Source organism: Trachemys scripta, chromosome 24, assembly GCF_013100865.1.
Source record: "Trachemys scripta elegans isolate TJP31775 chromosome 24, CAS_Tse_1.0, whole genome shotgun sequence".
In the NCBI taxonomy this organism is placed as follows: domain Eukaryota; kingdom Metazoa; phylum Chordata; order Testudines; family Emydidae; genus Trachemys; species Trachemys scripta.
In genome coordinates this window covers 6,490,880-6,516,931 of record NC_048321.1, presented here as the reverse complement: position 1 = coordinate 6,516,931, position 26,052 = coordinate 6,490,880, and the positions used below count along the sequence as shown (strand labels likewise).

General features: G+C 51.3%; 1 protein-coding gene across 3 annotated transcripts in view; it reads left to right on the top strand.

The window, feature by feature from the left end:
• The window catches only part of RORC (RAR related orphan receptor C), a 45,961-nt gene that overhangs the window by 8,557 nt on the left and 11,352 nt on the right, over positions 1-26,052 (top strand). For all 3 annotated transcript variants that reach the window (XM_034756800.1, XM_034756802.1, XM_034756801.1), the window contains exons 2-3: positions 24,346-24,431; positions 24,919-25,060. In XM_034756800.1, coding sequence (XP_034612691.1) covers positions 24,346-24,431; positions 24,919-25,060 — 228 coding nt within the window. The remainder of the gene's footprint in view (positions 1-24,345; positions 24,432-24,918; positions 25,061-26,052) is intronic.

The following is a 26,052-nucleotide window of genomic DNA, read 5'->3' as shown; positions in this document are numbered from 1 at the left end:
GGCTGTGGGAAGCTGAGAGGGTGGGTGCAGGCACCTGGGGAGGTGGGAAACCTGAGGGAGGGGTGTGAGGAGCCAGTGTCAGAGGGGGGGCACCTGGCATTGGGGAGTTGGAAAGTGGGGGGGGCAGGTGCGAGGAATCAGTGTCTCAGTGAGGCATGTGGGAAGCTGGGGGGGCGGGCACAGACACGGGGACCTGGTGTTGGGGGGGGGGGGGAGGTGGGAGGGTGGGGGGGGGCAGATGTGAGGACCTGGCCGGGGGGGAGGGTGTGTGAGAAGCGGGGGGGGGGGCACAGACGCAAGGACCTGATGTGTGGGGGGAGCGTGTAGGAAGCTGGGGGGGGCGCAGACGCGAGGACCTGGTGGGGGGGCGCACAGACACAAGGACATGGTGTGGGGGAGGTGGAAAGCCTGGGGGGCGGGGACGAGACTGAGGCCAACGTTTCCAGCATTCGGGTACCTGACTTTGCCGGCCTCAAAGGGCGCTGATTTCCAGGGGGGTGGGGGCTCAGCACTGTCTGAAAATCAGCCCCTTTACGGTGTCTCAAGTGGGGCCCAGAAAACCAGAAGCCACCTTTGAAAACCTCGGCCTAGCAACCTGTCCACACGGTCGCCCAGGGAGACTCTGGGAGAGCCAGGAATTGAGCCCAGCTCCCTCAAGTTCCAGAGCAGGACCCTAATCACCCCAACCTCTCCGTTGAATTTCCCAAGGATTTAGGCAGCTCCTTATGCAAATCCCGAGCTTAGGCTCCTCGAGCCAGATAATTCCCTCTCACCCTGGTAACTCCAGTGAGCTCATCCCGGAAGGAAGTAACCCATAGATAACAGAGACATGGCAAGCCCCTATCAGGGCACTGAATCCATTTCCCTGCTGTGCATGCTAGCCCCCAGCTATCGGGGATCCTGCTTCTCTTCCCTTCGTTCTGTGGTTCGGCTCGCCACCCTGTTTGAACCGGGAACCCCCCCATAGTTCAGAGGGGCACTTCCTGCCCTGAGGCTGAGTCTAGGCCCAGGATTGGAGATCTCACCCTCCCGCCACCCGCCCCGAAAGAATCGGACCTTTGGCCCCAGGGGAACAAATATCTCCTCACCCACAGAACCTTTGAATTCCCACCCAGGCTCCCAGCCTGTTCTTACGTCACTGACTCTTCAGGGACGTTTTAGTCTCACTAGGCCAGATGCTGGGCTGATGTGAATCGGTGTTGCTCCGTCTAAGTCCCATTAGCTGGGCTCTGCCCCGTTCGTGTCAATGGGGCGATGCGGATTGCCACCAGTTAAGGGGCTGGCCCATTGACGTCAATGGAGCTGTGCTATTTTACTCAGGTTGAGGATCTGTTCCATTGACGTCAGTGGAACCAGCTGGGGAGGTGGCCCGTTGACGTCAAAGGAACTGCGTCCATTTTCGCCAGTGGGGTTCTGGCCCAGCACGTTGTTCCATTTTCGCCCCTGTGCGAGTGGGACAAATGGTCTAATTTAAAACGCCAGTGAAATTTTATGGAGTGTCCGATGTCACGCCCCTCTCACAGGCTTTTAGCAAACCCTAAAATTGACAAGTTACAATAAAAATATCCAAAAAGAAATTAACAGAGCTAAAATAGATAAAGGAATGGCCCACCTAGAGCTAGTGTAGACACCACTGAGAATGCAATCCTATTCCTTCAGCCCTCGTCTGAGCTCAGAAACGCCCCGACACGACAATCCTCTGCCAGCGACCTTGAACAGTTCAACCCACAGGTACTTGAAATCCCAATCCTGCAGTCGGATCTGTGCTGGGGGACCCCTGCACCCATGCGGATCTGACCAATGTTTGTGATCTCGCTAGCTTGGCAATTTGTCACATCCTTGCCCCGGCCCTGAAAACTGTTTCTTGCACATGACAGAGGGAAATGTTGGTTTGTGTTTCTAAAGGTTTAAAACAACAACAACAACAAAAGCAGACGAATTTAGGGGTTTGGAACAATTTAACTCCTTTGGGGAGGGTGGATGTCTTTGTTCCTCTTTGCCCCACGTATACAGCGCTGATCTCTCTTCGGGCTGCAAATACTCTGTAGAGGGCATTGGTCCTGGGAAACCTGTAACCTTGTCCCACTTCCCCACCTATGATTAGGATTTATTTATATTTCAGTAGCATCTCATGGCCCCAGTCGAGATCTGGGCCACATTGTGGTAGGTGCTCCATGAACACAGAGAGAGACAGACCCTGCCCAAAGAGTTCACAGTCTTTAAATAGGTTTCAGAGTAGCAGCCGTGTTAGTCTGTATCTTAGAGACTGACACATTTATTTGAGCATAAGCTTTCGTGGGCTACAGCCCACTTCTTCAGATGCATAGACTGGAACAAATATTGAGGAGATATATATATATATACACATACAGAGAGCGTGAAAAGGTGGGAGTTGTCTTACCAACTCTGAGAGGCCAATTAAGTAAGAGAAAAAACTTTTGAATAGTTTTAAATAGACGAAACAGGCAAAGTGTGGAAGGGGAAACGGAGGCACTGCTCGGGGAAGTGATTCGCCCAAGGTTGCATGGCAAGTCGGGGGCATAGCAGGGAATAGAACCCAGGAGTCCTGGCTTCCGGTGCTGTGCCCAGATCATGAAACCTCACATACACACACACACACACACACCCGTCCTCTTGGGTCTGCGCTTGCTCCCGGCATGGAAATTCGGCTGGGTTTAGAATTTGCGTTAATGCCTTCGGCTCAGACTAGCTCACGGGGAGTTTCGTTTAAACAACTTTCTGAACAGTTCCTTCAAAAGAGCCCACCCCAGCCAGCCACCAACAGCTTTCCGGCCCCTTGGAGAAGTCAAGATGGGGCTGGGCTTTCTCTCGGCTCCGGGTTCAACCAGACACCCCAGCTCTGACTTGGCTCAGCCCACCTGAGCTGGAGACCCTTTGCCCCTCACCCCCTTGCACCCACTGCCCGTGGAGGGCCCTGGCAGCAGACAAAACGGAACCGCGGGGCGGGAGGGGAAGGTTGTGGGTTTTCTGCATTCGATGCCACACATACAGGTTAGTGCTGAAGAGGTGGAGGGAAAGTTGCTGATTAAGGTTTTTTTTGATCTGCTGAGGGACTCTGTGGTCTGGCTTTCTGTTCACCTCCCCTTTGCTCAGTTCATGCGCTGCTCCCAGGCTGGGGCAGTCAGATGTGTCAGCGCCTTTAACTGCGCTGGCCAGGAAAGGCAAAGCAAGCGCTGCAGAAATCTCTGATTATCAGCCCAATGGGCTCCTTCCTTCCTTGGTTTGTGGCTAGCAATGTTCAGCAGTCAGTAGCCAGATTCCCCTTTGCAGGGAGGTGCAGTGTCTTCTAAGGCCGTGGAGCCCTGTGGATTTGAACCTCCTCCCCCTGAAAACAGCGGCAAAACTACGGCCAGATTCCCCCATCTCCATAGCTTGGTTAAATTCGTTTGAACTGCCCCTGTTTATGCCAGCTGAGGATCTGGCCTGGGCTGGTTTCACTAGTGTGGGATCAAAGCCCTATTCACCAATGCAGTCTTCCTCCCCGCCCGTCTGTCTGCCCGGCTGTTGTGGGAATCTCCTGTGTCCCTCTGCCACTTGCTGTCAAAACTGGTTCCAGGCCCACCCTCGCCCGTTGCCGTTCCTTTGATGACATAACTCGCCCCACTCCACCGCGTGTGTCTGTGGGTGGCAGGAGATGGTTTCCTGAAGCCGTCTGAGGGCGTGGGAGCAGCAACCCCAAGCAGAGAGGGCCCTAATAACAACTGTGGGCTGCTTTTCAGACCCTGCTGTTCCGGGACCAGGACACCTGGGTTCTATTCCTGGGCCCTGGGGGAGGTTGCCCCTGCATGCGTCCATGTCTCCATGCAGATGACACCCAGCTTCCCGGGGAAAAGCCGTGGAGAATCGCCCAGTATTGTTTGTTGTCCTTGCCTCCAAATTCCACCCTGTGGATTCCGCTCCCCGTGGGGAAGTGGGTGATGGAAAGGGTCAGATGCCCCCAGTTTAGCCTATACCCTTCTATCTATCCGGGCTCTTAAACAGCTGCTGCCTCCGCTGATTCTCACACACCTCTCCCCTGAGCCATCACCTGTCGGCTGGGACTCCAAGGGCAATGAGCAGCCCGAAGCCAGAGATTCCTAGAGGCCAAAGGCAGGGAGACCCCACTGAGCCTCCTGCAGTCCACTCTCTCCAGGGCTTTGGCCAGTCCTTCCATCAGGTTCCTGGGCTGTTAGATGTTCCTAGCAATTTCCAACTTCCGCTTCAGCCCCCAGCAGCATCTCAGGAGAATATCACTGCACTGCGGAGAGGGGGCCCCTCAGAAAATCTGGTTTAGTGTTTTGTTGTTGTTTTCTTCCCCCTAATCTTTTGGTGTGTGTTGTATACACCTGGGCAGAGCAAATGTGCTACTGTCAGAACCACAGACATAAAATCAACCCACCAAGCAAAGGGATTAAAATGTTTATTCTGTGTCTGTACTGCGCCTTGCACGGCAGGGTCCCGGTCTGTGTCTGGGACTTCTAGTGCTACCGTAATACACCTAATAAATAATAATGTACAGCGCCCAGCACAACTGGGTCCAGATCTATAACTGGGGGTCCTGAGTACAGATAGTATATGAGAAAAATTAGCTTATCAGTTTCTGCTCCCCTACATTTAATATCCCCTATTACTCACCCAATACCTCTGCTGGGCTCTCAGCCCACTTCATTCTTCTCTTAAAAACCATTCCAATTAATAATTGTGTGCTCCAGTAATTTGTGTGTTTTTAGAGTTGATGAATTTAAAAATAAAAAACTTCAAAGCCCACTCCCCCAGACACAGACCTGACCTTGGCTTGCCCTAGATACAGCGACTTACAGGATCTCTGTAAATTTGCAATAGGAAATTTCAGACCCTTTTTTCTTTCCAAGAGCCTTTTGAGAAACAACAGGCCAAATCCTTAGCTGGTGTAGATCAGTGTTGTTCCGTTGAAGTCAAGGTAACAACCTGCTTTATACACTCTGAGGATCTGACCCAAATCCTTTGCTTCAAGATGTGTTGGGGGTTTTTTCGATTCATATTTTTTGTTACCAGAAAGAAAAATATTGCGACTCATAATAATGTTTCTAAGTGTGTCCCAGGTACTCGTATAGTTTCAATAGAATCGCTTTGAGGTTTTGCTTGTTGCGTGTGTAGAAAATGGGGAGACATCAGGGTGGATTGGTTTAAATAGAAGCGATTTAAATCACCACTTTTAATCATAGGTTTCAGAGTCGCAGCCGTGTTAGTCTGTATCCGCAAAAAGAACAGGAGTATTTGTGGCACCTTAGAGACTAACAAATTTATTTGAGCATGGTTTAAATCAGCAAATAGGAAACCTTAATTTAAATAATCAAGTTTAATTGTGCTTTGTGTTTGTCCCTTTCAGTTATCTTCCTAAAGAAAAATTGATTCTCATTGGTTAGTAACCATTAAAGCATGTTGCTTTGCAACCGAATATAGCCTTCACACTAAATTTGGTGCTGTTTTAGCTAACCAGGAGGCTACACTATGTCTACACACATTTATTTAAGCAATTTATTTATAGCACTTAACTTACTTTTATTCAAATTTTTACTTTTTTATGATGTTAGAAAATGGTGAATGATGCCTTTCTCATTTACTGTATGTGTTTAATTTTTTATTCATGATTTGTATCAAGCTGTATATGGATGGAAATTGCAATTCAAACAAAACTGCATAAAAGCAGCGTTTTCCATTTTTTAAGTTAGTTAAATCAAAATATCTTTCATGTGCTGGATTCATAAGAAACAAAAATAAGTGAATCAAAACAAGTTTTGTATTTCAAACTAACCGATTTTCCTGGAAGATTTTAGAACTAATAGAGTTTGTCCTCTCACATCTTCGCTTTTATTCATAGATTGGAAAAGAGAAAAACAAGCTTTCCTGCTTTGTCAGCTCTCAGTTGGTTTTTTAACTTTGAATGAACTAGCCATTGAATTAGCTGAATAAACTGAAATGATGGAAGTGATCTCTCTGCCTGTGCTCCAGAGGTGGCTGTTGTCAAAAGCTGATGTAGAACTACTTCAAACTCGGGTTGCAGGCGCTTAGCCGGTAACTTACACGAGTTCAGTGGTTTGACTTTCTTTAAAAATTGGCAGCTGCTTACTGCTTAATATTATTTTCTGCATTTCATTGAAATGATTTTAGTAGATTATAATGAGCGTAGGTCTTAACGTAGGTGCAAATTTATCTTTAAATAGTTCACTTAAAAAAAAATGAACCTGTCTTTAATTTAAATTTAAAAATATGATTTTTTTTAAAGTTATTGATTTTTATCCAGCCTGGGAGGCATGTAGAACTGGAACTCTGAGGTTAGGGCCTGATTCTGCATAGCGCTGAGTGCCTTCAACTTCCATTGAAGACGTTTTGCAATCTTTATAATTATGTGTATTGTGGTTGCACCCAGGCGCCCCAGTCACCATGGTACCAGGTGGGGTACCGAGACAGAACACAAAGATGATCTGAGTTTTGAGGAACCCATCATGGTGAAGCCATGCCACATGTTTTCTGCCTGGGGATTGTAGCGTTTGTGGTGTGGTTTAGCGCGTGTGTAACCCAAGAAGTAGATACAGCTGAATTCTGCCTTAGCTCTGGTAGAATTTCCACTGATCTAAGAATTCAAAGCTCTTAGGATAACGGGTTCCCAGACTGCATCTTCTTTGTTGTGTGGTTTTCTCTTAATGTTGTGAATCCCAATAACCATTGTAGTTTCCTAAAGGCAATATATAGAAGTGACTAAACTAGCTAGCCGTCTAGCCGTGCCCCGAATCAGGGTATTTGAAATGTTGTTCTGTAGTGAAAGCAGTTGTAATAACGTAGTTTGAACTGATTTGCGAAAGTGATTTCATCTCCTGTGATCAGTTAACGCAAATATATTTAACTCTTGGGCAAAATGTAGTTTCCTTGTCAGTGATGTTCAAGCCTCTTATCTGCGGCACTGAGAATATAATGAAAGTGTATTCATCGGGGGAGAGTTTTGCTTTGAAGGGAGGTGATAAACAGATACAGACAGAGAGAAAAATAAAGGGTGGTAGCAAGAGCTGAGGTTTCAGAGACTATATTGATGCGTTGGGTTCTTAAACCTGAAACTGCTTTTAAAATACATCTCTTTTCCATTCCCACATTTCAATTAGTGATGCCGTATTCAGAGAAACACTCAATGTTTTTTCCCAAAGCCTGTCAGTTGTCAAGGTGGGACAAAGAGGAGTGGGGTTCGTAGCAGTAAGTGAAATTTCACGGTTGTCTCTTTGATGGGAGCGCATATTTTGTCAAATTTCATCTCCAACTACATGTATATTTCCAGTAAGATCCAGGGCGACAGCTCTTACAGGAGAAGCCATGTTCAAATCAGACACGGTAGGAATTGGATGAAGATGGGCTACAAAAGATTTACAAGGAGTAGTTCTGCAAGCAGTTCGTTCATTCTTTCTTAGAAATGGTAGCGATTTGGGCTAGACCAGACTAGACCTCTAGCCCCACCAGAATCCAAATGTGCTTGCAGACAAATTTATTTTTGATGCATGATTTTACCTCTGCAAACAGGAAATAATTCTATTCTCCCCTCCGATATAAAATGCGTTGAGGTCTATGGATGAAAAGTGCTAGGTAAGAGCTAGGGGTTATTATTATTTCTTTATATTACACACAGAGGACGTGATGATGTGACTTCTAGAATCGGAGTCCCCTGGGATCTAGTGAAATGATTTAAGGTCTGGTGACCAAATGATTTAGAGGATTGATTAGATCTGCTGATTGAGAAGGGGGAAATGAAATAGCAGGGTTATAGTGTAAGAGTAAGGATGGGCTGAACTCTGGAAAACGTGCCTGAGAGAGAGAGAGAGACTGAAGAAGCTCAATCTACCGGTATTTCATTTATCCAAGAGAAGGTTAAGAGGTATCTTGATTATGGACAACCTGGGGAAAAGATTTTTGATCGTAGGTGGTTGGTTAATCTAGCAGAAAAAAGCAGAATTAAATCCAGTGTCTGGAAACTGAAGCTAGACAAATTCAGACTAGAAATAAGTGCATATTTTTAGCAGGGAGGGTAACTAACCATTGGATCAGTTTACCCAGGGCTGTGGTGGATTCTCTGTCTTGTGGAAATTCTCAGATCAAGACTGGATGCCTTTCTAAAAGATAAGGTTGAGTCTTTAAGGTGCCACCGGACTCCTCGTTGTGTCTGAAAGTGACGCAAAAGATCAAACTAGAATAGAGGATCATAATGGTCCTTTCTGACCTGAACTCTATGCAAACTTTAGCTACCACAGCCCGATCCTGTGACTGGGGGAAGTCAGCCTGGCTAGGATCTGTTGCACAATTATAGTTTTCTGTGAGTGTGGAGGCAGGGAGGGCGGGGGAAAAATGCATTTGCAGTAAGGGGTTTGAGCATAGAATAATAGAATCATAGAATATCAGGGTTGGAAGGGACCTCAGGAGGTCATCTAGTCCAATCCCTGCTCAAAGCAGGACCAATCCCCAACTAAATCATCCCAGCCAGGGCTTTGTCAAGCCTGACCTTAAAAACCTCTAAGGCAGGAGATTCCACCACTCCCTAGGGAACCCATTCCAGTGTTTCACCACCCTCCTAGTGAAAAAGTTTTTCTTAATATCCAGCCTAAACTTCCCCCACTGCAACTTGAGACCATTCCTCCTTGTTCTGTCAATCATAGAGTAATTGTTGATGTTTTGGCATGGTTCTGAATTCTTTTCAGCAAATTGGGGACCTGATCCTGTGGAGGGCTGAGTTTCCTGATCTCAGAGTGGTAGGCGCTCAGATACTTTAGTGATTGATCACTCCAAGTCACTAGAGAGAGAGAGTGAGGCAAGTCAGTCAGTAACAAAAGAGACAAATTAACTTTTTTAGAGACGGGTCCTAGAGATTGCTGAATTCAGCAACCTGAATTCTCTCTCTAGGGGACCTAGTGTGTGTGTCTTGCCCGGCCATTGGTAACTTACCTATTTTGAAATTGACTAAGGTCAGGATTTTCCAAAAGATCCCAGCACCCATTTAATTATTATCATTTATTTCAATTTAAACCACAATTTAAAAAAATGCCCGTGCAAAATGGCTCTCAAATTAATTAGTCACCGCCACAAATGATTACTATCCAGAAGCAAAATAAAACAAACTTTGGGCACAAAAATATTTAGACACCAAACTAAGTGGCTAGATCTTCAAACAAGGTCTCAGCGTCGGGAGCTGAGCCCATGAAAATCTGGTTTTGTATGTCATAATCTTTTGGGTTTCTTTTTTTAGTGTCTGATTCAATCTGTTACTGAAATAAACCTCTGATCTCGGTCAATTCATCTCTCGCCTTAACTGACTGAAGATGTTTATATGTGTTCAAAATCAATAAGATGGAACAAATAAGACTTAAAATCTTTTCGCTTCTTTCCAAGAAGTATTTCAAATCTGCATCAGTCGGAAACTTGGGGACAACACAATTCGGTTTTGGACAGTACAAAAATATCCTGAATCTATATCTCCGCCTGTTGCTGTTTAATAACACAGCAGAATGCAAAAAGTTGACTTTGTTAATAAAAGCCACTTGCTATGTTGTGAATAAATTTCATTTTCACAGACTATTTGAGGATCTGTTAGTGGGGGGAGCTATCCCAATGGTCCTTTTAATTCAATTATAAAGACTAATTAAGTCCTACTCAAATCCAGCTGGTATCAATGCTAAACATCGTTCTAATTAGTGTAGTGATTAATGTAAATTTTAAAAAAAAATGTTTGAGATGCAAAATAAAAAGAAATACTCAGAGGCAAAATAAGATTCCTAAAGATGCAGTCAATTTAACAGTAGTGAAGCAGTGTTTGTATTAATTAGAATATGTTGATTATTAAAACACTTTATTTAAGAATTAAACATATCCATATCTTGTGCGCAGTTATGCAATTGCTTTCATTTTAGCTTAGATGAGTTTGACTTTAGAGAATAATTATCGTGTGTTAATTAAACACCACATTATGGTGGTTAGCAAGATACACATCTGTCGGCTCTTGAATCCTCCATTGTGTTCAAACATCGGTTTGCTTAACATCAATTGCTTTTTGATGATAAGAGATTATGAACTGTTTGATAATGAAGTTTCACAGTCAAACCGAAGCGACTCTTAGACCCTCTGAGCAACGGCTATGGAAAAACAACACGATCTGTCAATATTCTGAGCTATGTACATCTTTCTTGGGTATAGTGGGTGTTTAAAAATTCTTTGGGCCAGATCTTCAGCTGGTGCAATGTCAGCCTCGCTTTATTGGCTCTGGGCTCTGGCTGAGATCTTTTGGGGAAATCTTTCCCCTATTGCGGATGCGAGACCACTTGAGAATCTGCCCCAAAATAAATGCGTGATCCTGCAGCATTGAAACTTGAATTTCGTAAGAGAAACAGCATCATTCTACAATGTTTTTATTTGAAATCAGTAAAACAGCGTCAGATGCAAAGGCACAACCGAGATTTTTGTCAAAGAGTAATAACTGTGCTGCTCCCTTTGCATGTAAAAGGAACAGAAAGGAAGGGTTGAACTTTAGAGCAAGATGCTGGATTGATCAGACACACGTCCTAGATAAATAAAAATACCTCTGCGTCAAATACACAATGGAAAGTAGACCCCGCTGAGTGCAGTATCTTGCTGCCTCTGTTAACAGCAGAAGCTTAAGAAATGTGCAATCTAATTAGCATGCTGCTCCTCTTAGCCCAGGTCTACACTTCAGAATTGTCCCAGTATAATTTACGTTGGTTTGGAGTGCGATTTGCTTGCTTGCAGATATAGTTATATCAGTATAACCCCTAGTGTGGGTCCAGTTATACTGGTATAAAGGTACCTTATGGGATAGCTTCTTCCCCAAAGTGGTACAACTTTCTAGTGCGGACAAACCTGTAAAGTGTCGTCATTTTTTAATGTGCAAAATTCTCTTGGAAGTTTGTACGCTGTCCTCTTATTTCAGCTGTTTTTCGATGTGAATTTAAAAAAAGCTTTCGCTTGGTTTGTTAATTTTATATATATTAAATCTTGCATTGCCTAAGCAGGGACAAAACTGAGACAGACAACAAAAGTCCTGTAGACCGTAGTTAGTTGATGAATGAGGATTGTTTTTGGTAACAAATGACCTGATTTTTTTCAACACTAGCCCAGTTTATAGAGCGACGCAATCGACTCCTTAGTGAATATAAATGTTGTGTCATTTTTCAACTATAATATGATGCCCAATCTCCCCTTTATTCATAATTTATCTGGATTCAACATACCTTTAACTTTTATTTTAAACTCTGGCTGTCTAATCTAGTTTATCTACCTTATCTATCAGTCGATCTGCCTGCCGGTCTAACCTGTTTTATCTTAATATACCCCATTGCCATGGTATCCGGGTGCCTTTTGCATAACACCAATAGCATATAACTGGGTCTCAATGGACTTTCTCCATTTTTCGTCGTCAACATCCTGCTTGTGGTTCGGTTTTGGGGGTTGATTTTTATTTATTTTTTCAAATTTCAACTTTTAGCTTCGCTGCAGTTTTATTTCAAAACTGTCAGTTACAAAGACTTTCAAGAAATAATAATGGTGTTGAGACCCCCACCTGGGGGGCCAGATATTTAAAACCAGCTCAGTGCCCACTTAGAGACCAAAATAACAGGCTGGATTTTCAGACGTGCTCAGTATATTGGGGTTTGGAAAATCAGCTGCTTGGAAAACCTGGCTGTAAGCGGGTCAGTGGGAACTGGGGACTTCAGAGTCTGAATGGGAGCTGCAAAAAGCAACAGAGGGTCCTGTGGCACCTTTAAGACTAACAGATGTATTGGAGCAGAAGCTTTCGTGGGTGACTACCCACTTCATTTGATGCATGGGAGCTGTGCTTTCTGGAGGACTTGGCCCCTGGGTATGACCGTGAAAGAGGCTGCGTATAGCCAGGGCTATCAGTAAACACGAGCCCTAAACTTGTGGTTTTTTTGCACAGCTGACCCGTGGGAGGTTCCTTACCCTCTCAAGTGGAGACGGGGGGGTGGCTATTTGACTTTTTTCTGCAGCCCGTCTTGTCTGCCCTGACCGGTTTGGCCCCCCCAGAGCAACACCTGTCTGAGGCTCTGTCTCAATCTCCAAACCTAAACTAAAAAAAACCCCACTCTTTTTAAGTTGGGGGGTAGGGGGGGAAACCCAGCCCGAGACACCGCCTCCACGTCTAGACCCTGTGGGCTTGTTTTCGAAGCTGTGGGTCTCACAGGGCCCCCAGATCTCGGGAGCTGCTTTGTTCTGCAGACACCCAGAAAGCTGAGTAACTAGTTGGGGGCGTGGAATGTGCCTTGACATTGCCAGGAGTTCATACTCGGGTGTTTTCAGTTTGATTAATGTGGGGAAAGTGTTAACAAGTCACCCTGCCCTTGTGGATGCTCAAACCCAGTCCAATAAGTCACTTTTACTCAAACAACCCGGCCTGGGCCACGCCACGAGTTGTTTGCCAAGCAAGAGAAGTAAAAAAAAAAACCACCTCTCGATGCTTCCTCGCGGGTGTCCCCATCGATGTGTGCAAGGGAGAACATTTTGCCTGTCTCTCCAGCCTGGTGATACTGAGAGCACATGGGTGTCAGCGGGGCGGCTACACCACTGGAGAGATCTGCCCGAGGGTATCGCAGGCTGCTTTCTAAGGCCAGGCCAGGTGGCGGAGTTGCAAACGGTGCCTCGTTAGGTCACGGCCTGTCGTCTTTGCTGCTTTCAGGGAGAAAACGGTAAAGACCCCTCCCCATGCTCTTATCTAGATAAGAGAGCTCTTCACTAGTACATCTCAAAGCCCTTTCCCGAGGAGGTTAGGATCATTAGCCCCATTTTACAGATGGGGAAACTGAGGCACGGGGAGGGGAAATCGCTTGCCCGAGGTCACCCAGCAGTAGAGCTGTGAATAGACCCCAGATCTCTTGAGTCTGAGAGTCTGTCTATGCTGCAGTCAGAGGCGTGACTGCGGCCCGTGTAGGCATACCCCTGCTAGCTTTGATCTAGCCGGCTCCAGTGCCAACGGCAGGGAAGCAGCACAGGCTGTGTGAGGGTGCTGGGAATCCTGGGGACGTCCTCGAGCGCTGAGCCCATGCGTCCAGGGCTTCGCTGCTGCCGGTATTTGAGCTGCCGAGATCAAAGCTAACCCAGGGGTTTTCTCTGCATGCTGCGGTCACAGCTGTGTATGCAGGGTAGGTGGATCCCCGTTCCAGGATTCTATCCATTAGGCCATGCTGCCTTCCTGCTACAGCCTCTGCGCCCACGCTACAGAATGGACTCAAGTCACCACACGTTAGCTTCGTTACCATTCTCTGCCCCTGGCCTCTGAGAGTTAAATTCCCCCGAGGGGTCTGTCGGGAGGCTAGGAAGGCCTGTGAGTTCCCCGTGGCAGTAGGGAGTCCCAGGCCTGACCTTCCCGGTGTCGCCTGACTCCAGGTAGGCCGTCTCCTCCTGCCGCGCGGCCGGCACCAGCACCGCGGCTAAGCTCCAGCCGCGGCCTCCCTTTGCAGGTCCGACTCGGGCCCCTCCGTGGCGAGCAGACGGGGTGGCGGAAGGTGCACAGACGTGGGCAGCGGGGAGACGAGGCTACCGGCCTGCCCTAGCTCCATGCCACGTGGGCAGCAAGCAGGGAGCTGGCCGCAACAGCAGACGGGCACCTGCCCTCTCTGAACCGGGCCGGGCCCTGCATTTGAGTAGGCAGCCAACCCCGTTGGAGTCACTCAGCCCTCAGATTAGCAGCTCTTTAGCGCTGGGTGGGGAATGGGGGACACAGACTGGACAGGCCTGTTGGGGGGGAGCTGGGAAAGAGGAGAGTATAGTGGGTAGAGCAAAGGATTTTGGAGGTGAGGGTTGGGAGAGAGAGGCAAGAGTGCTGGGTTTGGTTCCAGGCTCTGGAAGGAAGTTTGGTCCAGGCTGGTGGTGAGAGCGGAGGGTCAGGACTCCTGGGTTCTATTCCTGACTCCGCCAGGGCAGGGCCGGTGCTACCATTAAGGCGAACTAGGCGGTTGCCTAGGCCGCCAAGATTTGGGGGCGCCAAAAAGCGGTGCCCCCAATTTTTTTTTTTTTTTTTTTTTTTACAGCATTCCTCCCTGAGCGCGCGGTCACCGCTCCACTTCTCCCGCCTCCCAGGCTTGCAGCACCAATCAGCTGTTTGGCGCCGCAAGCCTGGGAGGGGAGGAGAATTAGAGCGGGGGCGGCGTGCTCGGGGAGGAGGCAGAGCAGAGGTGGGCTGGGCTGGGGTGGGGAGCTGCCACACGGCTCTCCAGGGGGGAAGCTGCCATGGGCGGGGGGGGAGCTGTCGCAGGGGGCGCCTCAGAGCAGGGGGGGGCGGGGGGCTGCCGCCGGGGGGGGGGGGGGGGGGCGCAAGGTGGAAGTTTCGCCTAGGGTGCGAAACTTCACCGGCCCTGCGCCAGGGGCTGCTTTCTATCAACAAACCAGCAGGGATGCCCCTGCCTGTGAAGAGCCTGCAACTCAGCTTGGCAAGGAAGCCAGCTCCTGTTGGTGCCAAGTGAGGGGAGGGTAACCCTCCTCCACCCCGCCCTGCCCCTGGTTTTCCTCCGGGGCTGCTGAGTTGCTCAGTTCTGTTTTACGAGTCTGCCTTGGCCCTGGTGCTGTAACATTTTGTTAGGACACATCAGTCACCTGGTATTAACTGAGCCTCGTGTAACACCCCCCATCTCCACGCCCACGCTCCCCTGGCAGCCAGACACCCTCCCTGCAACCATGGCTAAGGCTGCGCCGCTGAAGGTTATCATCCCCCCCGTTTCAGGTGGGGGAAACCGAGGCACACGCCGCCACAGTGACTCGTGCAAAGTCACACGGCAAAGTCAGCGGCGGCGCAAGGGAGGGGACCCAGGAGTCCTGACTCCCGTATCCACGAGACCTCTCTCCCAGCGCTGGCAGTAGAACCCAGGATTCCTGATTCCCAGTCCCCTGCTCTAATCACGAGATTCCGTTCCCAGACCTGTGGAAGGAACCCAGGAGTCCTGGCCCTGCCCCCTTCTGACAGATTCTGCTTGGGTGCCAAGGTCGACATTTCCACCCCTCAAGAGAGGCTCCCGCGTTTCATAACGAGCCACCTCTGTGCAAGGGGCCTGGTTTGCAAAGGCACTGAGCTGTGTGGTTTTTGGCTCCTTGGCAAAACAGGTCATGTTGGACACCAAAATCTGATGTCTAGGAGTTTAATTTTGGCTTCGAGTGTGAAGGGAAATTTTAGTTTTCAGCAATTAAAGCAATCGACACCAACATTAAATACACAGGGCGGGTTAATAGAGCAGCCGGCTGGAAGTCAGGACTCCTGAGTTCTCTTCCCTGCTCTGGGAGGGGAATAGGGTCTAGTGACTAGAGGAGGGGCAGGGGGCTGGGAGTCAGGACTCCTGGGTTCTCTTCCCAGCTCCGGGAGGGGAGCGGTGCCTAGTGGTTAGAGCAGGAGGGGGGCAGGGCCTCCAGACTCATGGGTTCTATATCCAAATGTGTGACCTTGGGCAAGTCTCTTCCATGCTCTGTGCCTCAGTTTCCCCATCTGAGGCATTCCCTCCTTATGCAAAATGCAGTGAGATCCAAGGGCCAGGTGGCTAGGATTATTTTGCTGGCCATGGCTTTGCTGGTAGGTCACGAAAACCCCGTAGGTTCTGCCCGAGACCTGAACCATGGCCCGGAGCAGTGGGGAAGGGAAACACACCGAGCTTCAAAGCAACCTGTGATCTGATCAGCCCCTCCCCTGGTGGTTGCTGAACGGATGTTTTTCTGTTTTCTATTAATATGTAAATATGCTGATCTTTCCTGGAACTCAGGGCGGGGATCACCGCTAAACAGCCCTGTGCGCCCCACAGCTCGAACTGCAACCCCCACAGCCACATGGTTTTGAAAAGTGGGGCAGGGGGAGTGCATGCTGGGGGGTTAAACCACCAGTTAAAGTATGGATCCGCCAGGTTCTTGTGCGGTTGATCGAAAAGGCTCCGCTGCTAACTGGGAGCAGGGCAAGGAAACCAGTGCCTGCTCAGCATTATACTGGCCAGGAGTGTCCTTCAGCTGGGGATCTCACGAGCCCCATTTTACAGGTGGGGAAGCTGCAGCACAGGGAAGCCGGGAGCGGCTTGCCCAGTAATTTAGCAGGCAATGCAGCCCAGGTGTCCTGACTCCCTCCCACCCCTGCTCTAGCTGCTCAACCCCCAGAGCTGAGAAAAGAACCCAGGCATCCTGATTACCAGTCTCCTGATCTAACCACTAGACCCCACTGCCCCCCCCCAGAGCTGGGAGACGAACCCTGGAGTCCCCTGCTCTAACCATTAGTTCCCCCCCTCCCCAGTTAGTGTGAACACCTGCATAGGCTCTGAGAGTTTTGCAAGGGATCCTCAGAGTTTAGTCGGTGTATTGTAATAGCACCCAGGGGCTCCAGCGTGAGACGGGGGCCGGGGCTGCCCTCACGCGTGCCGTCACTCTCCAAGCCGTGGGGCAGAGGCGACTGGGTGCTGAAAGGGCTGGGACCACCTGAGTAGCTTATAAGAGGGGAGGAAGAATAGAGAGAAGTCCCTCCACCTGGGCCCATCCCCATAGCATCTGGGCTTGGGCTCCCTCCCCTCTCGAGTGTCAACACGGCACATTGCACAACACTGCGGGGCAGCAGGCTATTGGCTCACGCAGACAGGGAGCTGAGCCGTAGAGAAGGTCACCCAGGGCGCGTGTGGTCAAGGTAGGCCCATGCCTGGCCTAGTTGCCTAACCACCGGGCCATCCTTCTTCTCCTGCGGGCTGGGGCGGCGGGGGTTGGGCCATTGCTGGCCCCACTACCTCTGTGCCTCTCCAGTGCGCCCGCTCTGCAGGGCATACGCCCCTCAGCTCCGTAGCAGCGCTGAGTGTGCCCGGCTTTCCCTTCTCCCAGGCCAGGTCCTGGCAGGCCCCGGCTCGGCGCAGGCCCCTCAGACGGACAAAGCCGGCGTAAGGAGCAGTGTGCACGGGGCGGCTCGGCCTGGCCTTAAGTAGGCCGTGCCGTCCCCCATGGGCCAGCAAAGCCTGGGGGGGGCAGGAGCAGGTTAAATAGCAACATGGCAGATGGGGGGACGTGGGCCCAGATTCTCAACGGTCTGTGGGCTCCTCACTTCCACTGGCAGGAGCCTGCGTCCCTTTGAGGACGTGGGCCTTGGAGACTCGGCTAGCCAGCCACGCTAAAGCTGGGAGCCCCAGTTGGGACTGATGTCTACATGGGAGCCGCCGGTCCGTGCATGGTCCGTGGTCCCCTTGCGGGGGGTGTTTGGCTCTTTAGCTGGGGCTACCCTGACTCTTGCCTTTGGTTTTGGAGGTCCCTGGAGGTGACGGGGGGCAGCCGTCACCTATCACCCGCACACGTGCTGGGTTAATTAACGCGCTGATTTCGGCCGATGGGTGGCTTGAGCCTGCTCCTAATTGACGCAACGTAGGCCGGGTTAAACGGGACCGAGAGCAGCTCCTCCCGGCCTGTTGCACTGGTTTAGCTGAGCGGGTTGAACGCCACGCTCCGCATTAAACCGCTGTCGCCCGTGTGTGTGTGTGTGGACAAGGCCGCGGAGGGGAGAATTCTGCTTTCCTGTCCCATGCGGTATCCGCTTCCCTGCTCCGGTACTCGCATCTCATGATTTAGCATGTTTTCCCACGTGACCCCCATTTCAGTAAGTTCCATGTGCCCTCCCCCACCCCCACCGCGGGCGCGTGGAACTTCCCGTGACGCCACGGGAAGCGTGACACGGACCCGCCCGCTGACGCCCCTCGGTGGTTAAAGTCAGGAACGTTGGCCGGGGCTGGTTCCCGGCCGGGTTACGCTGCACTTTTTTGGTATCAAAGGATTTTTTTTGGAGGGGAAAGGGGGGTTGCTTCCTCCCCTCCGAAGTCTTGGCTTCATCCTCTTACTCAGCCACCCGCGGGCATCACACGTCGATTATGGGGTTGCTGTGGGGGAATTCGCCTGAGACCTCGCTGACCTTTCTCAGGTTGAATTTACTGGCATGAGCCATCACCTGAAAATGAGAGTTACTGGCAGCTTGCTCTCTGGCTTTTGAGTTTTTTGACTAATTCAGGCACTGGGTTCCTGTTTCTGAGTCAAACCCCAAGCCCATTCCCACCGATTTGATTTGCTATAGATAGATTGAAAAGACCCAAAAAAAAAAAAAAATTACAATCATTCTGTTGTGAGGTTAGGGGCGAATCAATTGAAGCTTGTGGTTTTTTCTTCTCGTTGGGTCTGAGTAGTGGGTGGTTGCAGAGAGGAAATGGAATGCGTAGGATAGAGGATGATTGTTATCAGACAAACTTACTAGCCCCCGTGTTGTTTAAGGAAATACAGGAATGTATCAGCACGCAAAAGCCAGCCCTTGCTGCGTTAGGGCAACCTGAAAGAATTCCCTTCCTGGCCCCAGGCTTAGCTGATGCCCTGACGTAGGAAAGTCAACAGGAGAGAACTCTGGCTAGTCTCGTTAGTCCCATAAGAGTCCAGCCCCTTCTGCTGTGCTGCGGAGCTCTTGGCTTCGGGGAGATCTTGTCTCGGCGAGTTCCGCAGGCTAATTCAGTGCTGGGGGAAGAAGTGGGTCGAGGGGGGTTGAGAGTGTGCAGGTGTGTGCGCACCAATTGTACATGCGCAGTGTGTGATGTAAGCACAAAGCAGCAGTACTGGGACCAAAGGAACCCCTGGTGTAACGGCACAGAAGTCCCTGGGTTTGGGCTAGTTCTCTGCTCCTTTTTAATGGGCTGCAGAGCCCTGTTGTTTTCTCTGGGGTGCCGTGGATTGTCTGAGTGTACTTGTGCCTGGTGAAGGACACCCGCAGCTTGTCCACAGCAGGGTGAGGGTCAGACACACAGTACCCCCTGCCCACCTGGCGAGGGGAAGTCAGTCTCCATTATCACTCCACCCATGGGAGTCAGGCACCTAAATCCCTTCAAGGATCAGGGCCTTAGTGTCTCGGGTCAGGGCCAACTGCAAATGCTCTCAAACATGCTCCTTTTTGCGTCCGTCTCCTCGCAGCCGCAGTCTGGGCTCTCTCCTTGCTAAGGGAGGGATAGCTCAGTGGTTTGAGCATTGGCCTGCTAAACCCAGGGTTGTGAGTTCAATCCTTGAGGGGGCCACTTCGGGATCTGGGGCAAAATCAGTACTTGGTCCTGCTAGTGAAGGCAGGGGGCTGGACTCGATGACCTTTCAAGGTCCCTTCCAGTTCTAGGAGATAGGATATCTCCATTAATTTAATTTAATTTAGTTAATAAATCCATCCCGAAAGGGGTAACCTATGAATACTGCTGTCTGTCTAACGAGCCGCGGCCCAGCAGGGGACGTGGCTTATAGAACGGCGACGGGGTGGGAGCTGCAGGGTGCAAAAGGCTTCTGGGTGCCTCCGAGTCCCAAGTGGCTGAACATGGTCACAAAGGTCTGTGCAGCTGCGGTTGCCGCGGGCTAGGAGCTCTGGTCTTGCTGCTTGTGCCAGGCCGAGGGGAAGGGCCTGAGGTTCAACCCATCTCGCCACAGCCACCCCAGGGCATCTCAGCGCTCCATCCCGCCTGCTCTCCCAGCTCCCCGCCGCAGCAGATCAGACCATGGACCCACCTTGCCCTGCCCCCCTTGGGACGTTGCACTCAATCTGATTTTATGGAAGTATGCTGATGAGTGTGAATATAATGTAACTAACATATGCTTCATGCAAAAGGTCTCTTGTAAGGTATCATTACAACGCTTATAATCTACTGAGTGTGATCATCCTATTTGTATAAATGTACCACTCTTGTAGCTGAAACTAGAAATAGGAAATATAACTCTGAGGGTCTATTGTAATTATGCAAAGTGTGGGCCATTAATGGTGGGTTGGAATCTTGATGGCTCCCATCAACCAGGACAATTGACTGTTGATGGCTCTGTTTGCAGGCAGGCCTTCCTGTGAGTCAGGCTGGGAGGAATGAAGGCTTGGGGTCTTACAGTGACATGTGATCATGTCACCTGAAGTGGAATCCATCTTTAACCTGGTGTTTTTCCATTGAGATGGAGGGGTGGGAACCCAGAGGGATAAAGGATTCCTGCCTTATGCAAAAGATATATAAGTGGGTGAAACAGAACAAAGGGGACGGCCATCCTGAGAAATCCCCTAGCTGCCACCTGAGCTGGAACAAGGGCTGTACCAGGGGAAAGGATTGTGCCCAGACTAGGAAGGCGTCCAGTCTGTGAAAGAATCATAGAATCATAGAATATCTGGGTGGGAAGGGATATGGAGGTCATCTAGTCCAACCCCCTGCTCAAAGCAGAAACATCTCTGAGGGTGAGATTTTATCTGTATTCAGTTTTATTACTGTACTAGGCTTAGACTTGCATGTTTTATTTTATTTCGCTTGGTAGTTCACTTTGTTCTGTCTGTTACTACTTGGAACCACTTAAATCCTACTTTCTGTATTTAATAAAATCACTTCTTACTTATTAATTAACCCAGAGTATGTATTAATACCTGGGGCGGGGGGCAAACAGCTGTGCATATCTCTCTATCAGTGTTATAGAGGGCGAACAATTTATGAGTTTACCCTGTATAAGCTTTATTTGGGGTTTGGACCCCACTGGGAGTTGGACATCTGAGTGTTAAAGACAGGAACACTTCTTAAGCTCCTTTCAGCTAAGTCTGCAGCTTTGGGGCACGTGGTTCAGACCCTGGGTCTGTGTTGGAGCAGATTGGCGTGTCTGGCTCAGCAAGACAGGGTGCTGGAGTCCCAAGCTGGCAGGGAAAGCAGGGGCAGAAGTAGTCTTGGCACATCAGTTGACAGCCCCCAGGGGGTTTCTGTGATCCAACCATCCAACCTTCCCCCGGCTGAATCACACCTCGAAAGGCTGAGGGGAGCGGACTAGACAGGGCCTATCAAACATTGTGAGCCATCTAAGCCAGGATCTGGCCCCACTTGCAGCCCCGCCGATTCCATCTAGTCCCATGTCCTGCTTTGGCTGGAGGCTAGGAGAGAAGCAACTCCCTTCCTGACCCCTGCCCGCATAATAGCCCTGGAGCCTGCGATTTGCTAGCCCCTTTGCCTTAGCCTCACGGGGCCTTTAAAGCCCTGTATCAGCATGTTTGTGCCGATGGAAAATTGTGGTGCTTCCCCCGCCCCGTGGCCCCATTAGCTCGCTCCTGCCAGGGGGGTGATGGAGAGTTGTTTACTGGTACCTGCCTGTGAGCAGCAGGTAGGGGTTTTCACCTGTTGGTGTGTGGTGAGCAGTGGAGGGGAGGCTGTGAGATTTCTCTGCCCTGGAGAAGTTTCTGCCTTCCTGCGCGGTGGGAGGTGTGTCCCAGTTGTGGGTTAGTGTCAGGCGATCTGCTGCCTGCTGAGGTTTCGAAGACGATGGGGGGACGAGTTCTCGGTCCTTATTTAGGGCGCCGATCGCCTGGGTTCATTACACAGCGGGGGGGAGGGGGACATCGATAAGGGAAGCTCTAGAGAGGAAGAGCAAACCAAATGGGCGCCTGGCGTATCGCAGAGCAAACCAGCGCAGGAGCTGGGCCGGTGCCAGGCGGCTGCCTGCGGGGGGCAGGGAGGAGACGCTCGGGAAAGCAGCCGTTGGGCCTGGAAGGTGCGGGATGTGGTTACGCGCGCCCCTTCACAAGGGGCTTTCATCTGAGGGACTCAGAGCTCTTTGATGCTCACAGCTCCCTGTGGCCAGAGGCCCAGGGGGTTCAGGAAGACGCAGAAGCTGCTGTCCTGCTTCTCATCCCTGTTGGATCAGCCCCTCCCAGAACTCGGCATGTAGCCCAGGAGTCCTGATGCCCTGTCGCCCCGCTCTAACCACTAGATCCCACTCCTCACCCAGAGCTGAGGATAGAACCCAGGAGTCCTGGCTCCCAGCCCCCCTACTCTAACCACTAGATCCCACTCCCCTCTCAGAGCTGGGGATAGAACCCAGGACCCAGATTCCCAGTCTTCTGCCTCACATGCCCTCTCTCCCCCTTTCCAGCTTAATTTTTGGCATCACATTTCCACCACAAAGCAGCAGGGAATTCAGCGTGTCAGTCCCCACAAACCCTTTGCTGTCAGCAGAGCCCCCAACCCACAGGCCTCGACCCTCGGATACAAGCAGACTTGGTGCCAAAGACTCTAAGCCCCAGTGACACTGGTCGGACCCCGGGTGTGTACGCACGAGCAGGGCATGATTCCCCGGTTTGCTCCGGGCTGTTTATTCATAGTCCCGACCCTCCTTTAAAATTGTGCGCCAGCCCCCAGCCCCTAGCAGTGACAGGCCTGGGGTTTTTGCAGGAGTTAGTTCAGGGGTAGATTTTCTTGCCCTTCTGGGAAAAAGTTTACCCTGCACCGGATTCCATGAATGGCAGACTGGGGCCTGACACATGCACAGCCATCGCCCCGCCCCAAATGGCAGCCCCGCCCCTCCTTGAGCCAGTAGGAGGTTGGAAGCCCCGGGAACGAGGTTCCAGAGCTGTTGGTGTAGGCTGTCTGCAGACTCAGGCAGGCATTGGTTACACTCGGGGCCCGTTTTCAAGCTTTTCTGTGCGTCCTTGAGGAGTAACTTTTCTTTTTTAAATCAAAGCTGAATTTCGGCGCTCATCCCCTAACTCCAGCAGCTGGGGCATTAGGACAGTCAATGGTGTCTATGCCTTAATCCAGTCTTGATCCCCACAATACACCCCTGCTTATTACTGCAAGATCCTAGGTGTCTCAATGTCTTCTGAGACAGTTTGTCTCTGTCCCAGTGGTTACAGCAGGGTGTGCCGGGGAGGCTGGGAGCCAGGACTCCTGGGTTCTGTTCCCAGCACTCATAGGGGAGTGCCAGGGCTGCCAATCCAGCTCCCTAAGGAAAACCCCCTGGGAGCAGAATGCCCAGGCAGCAGCTGCCTGCGAAGGGGTTAAGGGGGCCCCCGCAGGCCTGGCTGGCCGATTATGAGATGATCTCCAGGTTATGTAACCGGCCATCATGTGACGATAATCTCCGGGGGGTGGGCAGGGCGCTTATCAGTGCGGAAGAGCTTTGCTCCGGCTGGATAAATAACCCCTGGAAAGAGGAGCTGCTGGACTGCACGATGGGGCGTGGCTTAGGCCCAGGGGGCAGCCCTGGCAGAGGGGAGCATGCCCACAGGGTGACCCTCCGGACTGGAGCAAAGGGGCTATTGCCAGTCTGCGACTTGCCAGCTCTTCCCAGCACCCCAGGACACACTGCTGCCCTCCCGGATGGGCCCCCAGCCCCACGGCCCTCCCTCCCCTTCAGGAAGCTGGTGCCCTGGCCCATACCAGAGCTCCAGCTGCGTGGTGTTCTCTCCACGGCCCCGCCGAAGGGTGGGGATGGAGACCCTAGTTAGTTGGCTCTTGGGTGAGTGTCTGGGGTCGCTTTCCTGCCCTGGCTCCCTCTTGTGACCCGCCCCTTCTCCCTGGCTTTCCCCACCCTGTGCCCTTGGCTAGATCAGCCAGCCCCAGCCCTGCACCACGGCCCGGCTCAGAGAAGGCTTCGTCGTGCAGAGAGGAGTGCCACAGAGCCATGCTGCCTAGTGGTTAGAGCAGTGGGATGGGTGTCGGGACTCCTGGGTTCTGTGCTCTGCCTTCGGAGGGAGTGGGGTGTTAGGATATCAGGATCCCGGCAGGTTTCTGTTGCTGATACTCAGCGGGCTGGGAGCCAGGACTCCTGGGTTCTATTCCCAGCTCTGCCCCTGCCTCGCTCTGTGCTTGAGCGAGTTCTTGCTGCTCCCTGTGCCTCAGTTTCCCCATTTGTGAAATCGACCTCTCCCCCTCCCTCCCGAGGCCACTGGGAGTGTGGCTGGGCTCTGCCCCTCTCTCCCTGCTGAGTTTGGCAGCTGGCTGGAAGGCAGAGGTGGGATTAGCAGAGGTACGCTGGTCTGCAAATTGGTATCCAGCCGGGCAAGCACACCTGCGCCCTGGCCAGTGCCTGGAATCCGGGCATGGGAGGAAATGTGAGACGAGGGTGCCCCAGTGTGGGCAAACTCTGCGTAACACGCAGCACTTTCCTGGGGAGTTGGCAAGATAAATTCTTCTTCTCTGTTGGCACCAGCTCCCAGCCAAGCTAGTTTATTCACATCAAGGCTCTACGCGCAATCCTGATTTAGCCATTTAAGGACCCCAGCTCTGCTCTCTCTTAAATGGGGTCACCCCCCTGGGTTCATTGAGGTGGTATGTGTAATAGAACCCAGGAGTCCTGGCTCCCAGCCTCCCTCCCCAGCTCTAACCCACTAGGCCCCGCTCCCCTCCCAAAGCTGGGAATGGAACCCAGGAGTCCTGACTCTCCGCACCCCCGCCCCGCTCGCTCTAAGAAGCATTAGACGACAGTGCCAAAGAGCCAAGCAGGGGCATGCAGGGAGCAGCACACTCCGGCCAGTGCTCATGATCTCTCTCTCTCTCTCTCTCTCCATCCTAGCACAAATAGAAGTGATCCCGTGTAAGATCTGCGGGGACAAATCGTCAGGGATTCACTATGGGGTCATCACCTGTGAAGGCTGCAAGGTGAACAACACCCCAAATCCCCACTCCCACTCCACCGTCCTGCCCCCGCTTGCCTGATCTCTGCCACCAGGGGGCGCCCCGGGTGTGGGATTCCGTTCCAATTCCCGTAGCGCTCCCAAATACACAGAGCCCTGGAACAGCGCCTCTCCTCCGCCCCGAGGGGGCCGTGGGCCAGCGCTGGAGCAGATGCTGCCCAGGGTCTGCCAGTGGAGCTATGGGACCATTGGAGTCCTGGCCCTGCTTAGCACCCGCCCACCAGCTAAGCAAGCATGCCCTGGCCCCTGGGCCCTTACCACCACATCGGAGCAGAGATCGGCCCATCGTGGCTTGTTCAGCCCTGGGACCAGTCAGCACCAGCCACTGTGTTGATTTTATGCCGCAGATGCCCCTCCCCCGGGCGTTGGCACCCCCAGTTGGCTTCACACACAAGCCGCTGAGCCGCCTTGGTCAGTTTGTGTGTCTCTCTCTCCCCAACCCGTTGTTTTAGGGGTTTTTCCGCAGAAGCCAGCAGGGCAACGTGACGTACTCTTGCACCCGCCAGCAGAACTGCCAGATCGACCGGACCAGCCGCAACCGCTGCCAGCACTGCCGGCTGCAGAAATGCCTCAGCCTGGGGATGTCCCGAGACGGTAAGATGTCTGAAACAGCTGCCAGGCCCCACCCCAGAAGTGGCTGCATTTCAGTGCTGAGTGAAGGATCTCTTAAAACAGCTGCTGCCTCCCACCCCAGAGGTCCCTGCATTTGACTCATTTCTTATGCCCTGATGTTAAAAATACCTGGCTCTGGCTGTAAAAATATGGAGATTTATTTTGCTTCTGCCCTTTACTCCATCTAACCCAGTCTCTCATCTCTGACAGGGGCTGGTACCAGCTGCTTTTGGGGGTTTTCAACAAAAAACTAAAAACTGTTTTGTTTTTTTGGGGGGAGGGGGTTTAAATGTTTTCAGTTAAAGAAAAAAAACCACAATTTTTTGTTGAAAGTAAAACATTTTCACCAAAAATGTTCAGTTCTTGACCAAAAATTGTTCAGTTTTTGGTTGAAAAAACTGAAAAATGGCATTGGAAAAGTAGCAATGTTTCTCTTTGCCCACAAGCCATTCATCACCGAAAATCCATGATGATGGACAAACAGCAGCCACTGGTTCCCACGTCCTCCTGTTTAAGAGGCTCAGTGGGTGAGAGTCTAGGTTGCACCCCCTGCAGGTGCTGATGAGAACCTGCAGCCCAGGTGCCCACCCTCTTCCTTCTGTGCTGCACCTCCCAGTGTCACTTGGAGCAGCCTCGCTGGCCTCTAGGTCTGTGCTATTATCCCTGTTGTGCAGATGGGGAAACTGAGGCTCGGACAGACACAGCTTGCTCACAGTCTGTAGAAAAGCAGGGCATTGAACCCAGGTGTTATGAGTCAGAGGTTAGCACCCGAACCAGTGGGCCAAACTATCTCTAAGTTATAGCCGCTTCTTCAGTGCGACCTGTGGCGCAGGGCAACTTAGCCATAGCTGCATGTGCTCTGGCCCCGCCCCCAGCATGCCCCCTACGCCAAGGCTTGAAGTGGGGGCGGGGTCTGCGGAAGGCAGCCAATGGCAGTCCAGCGCAGCGCCGGAGCCAGCAGAACCCCCCCTCAG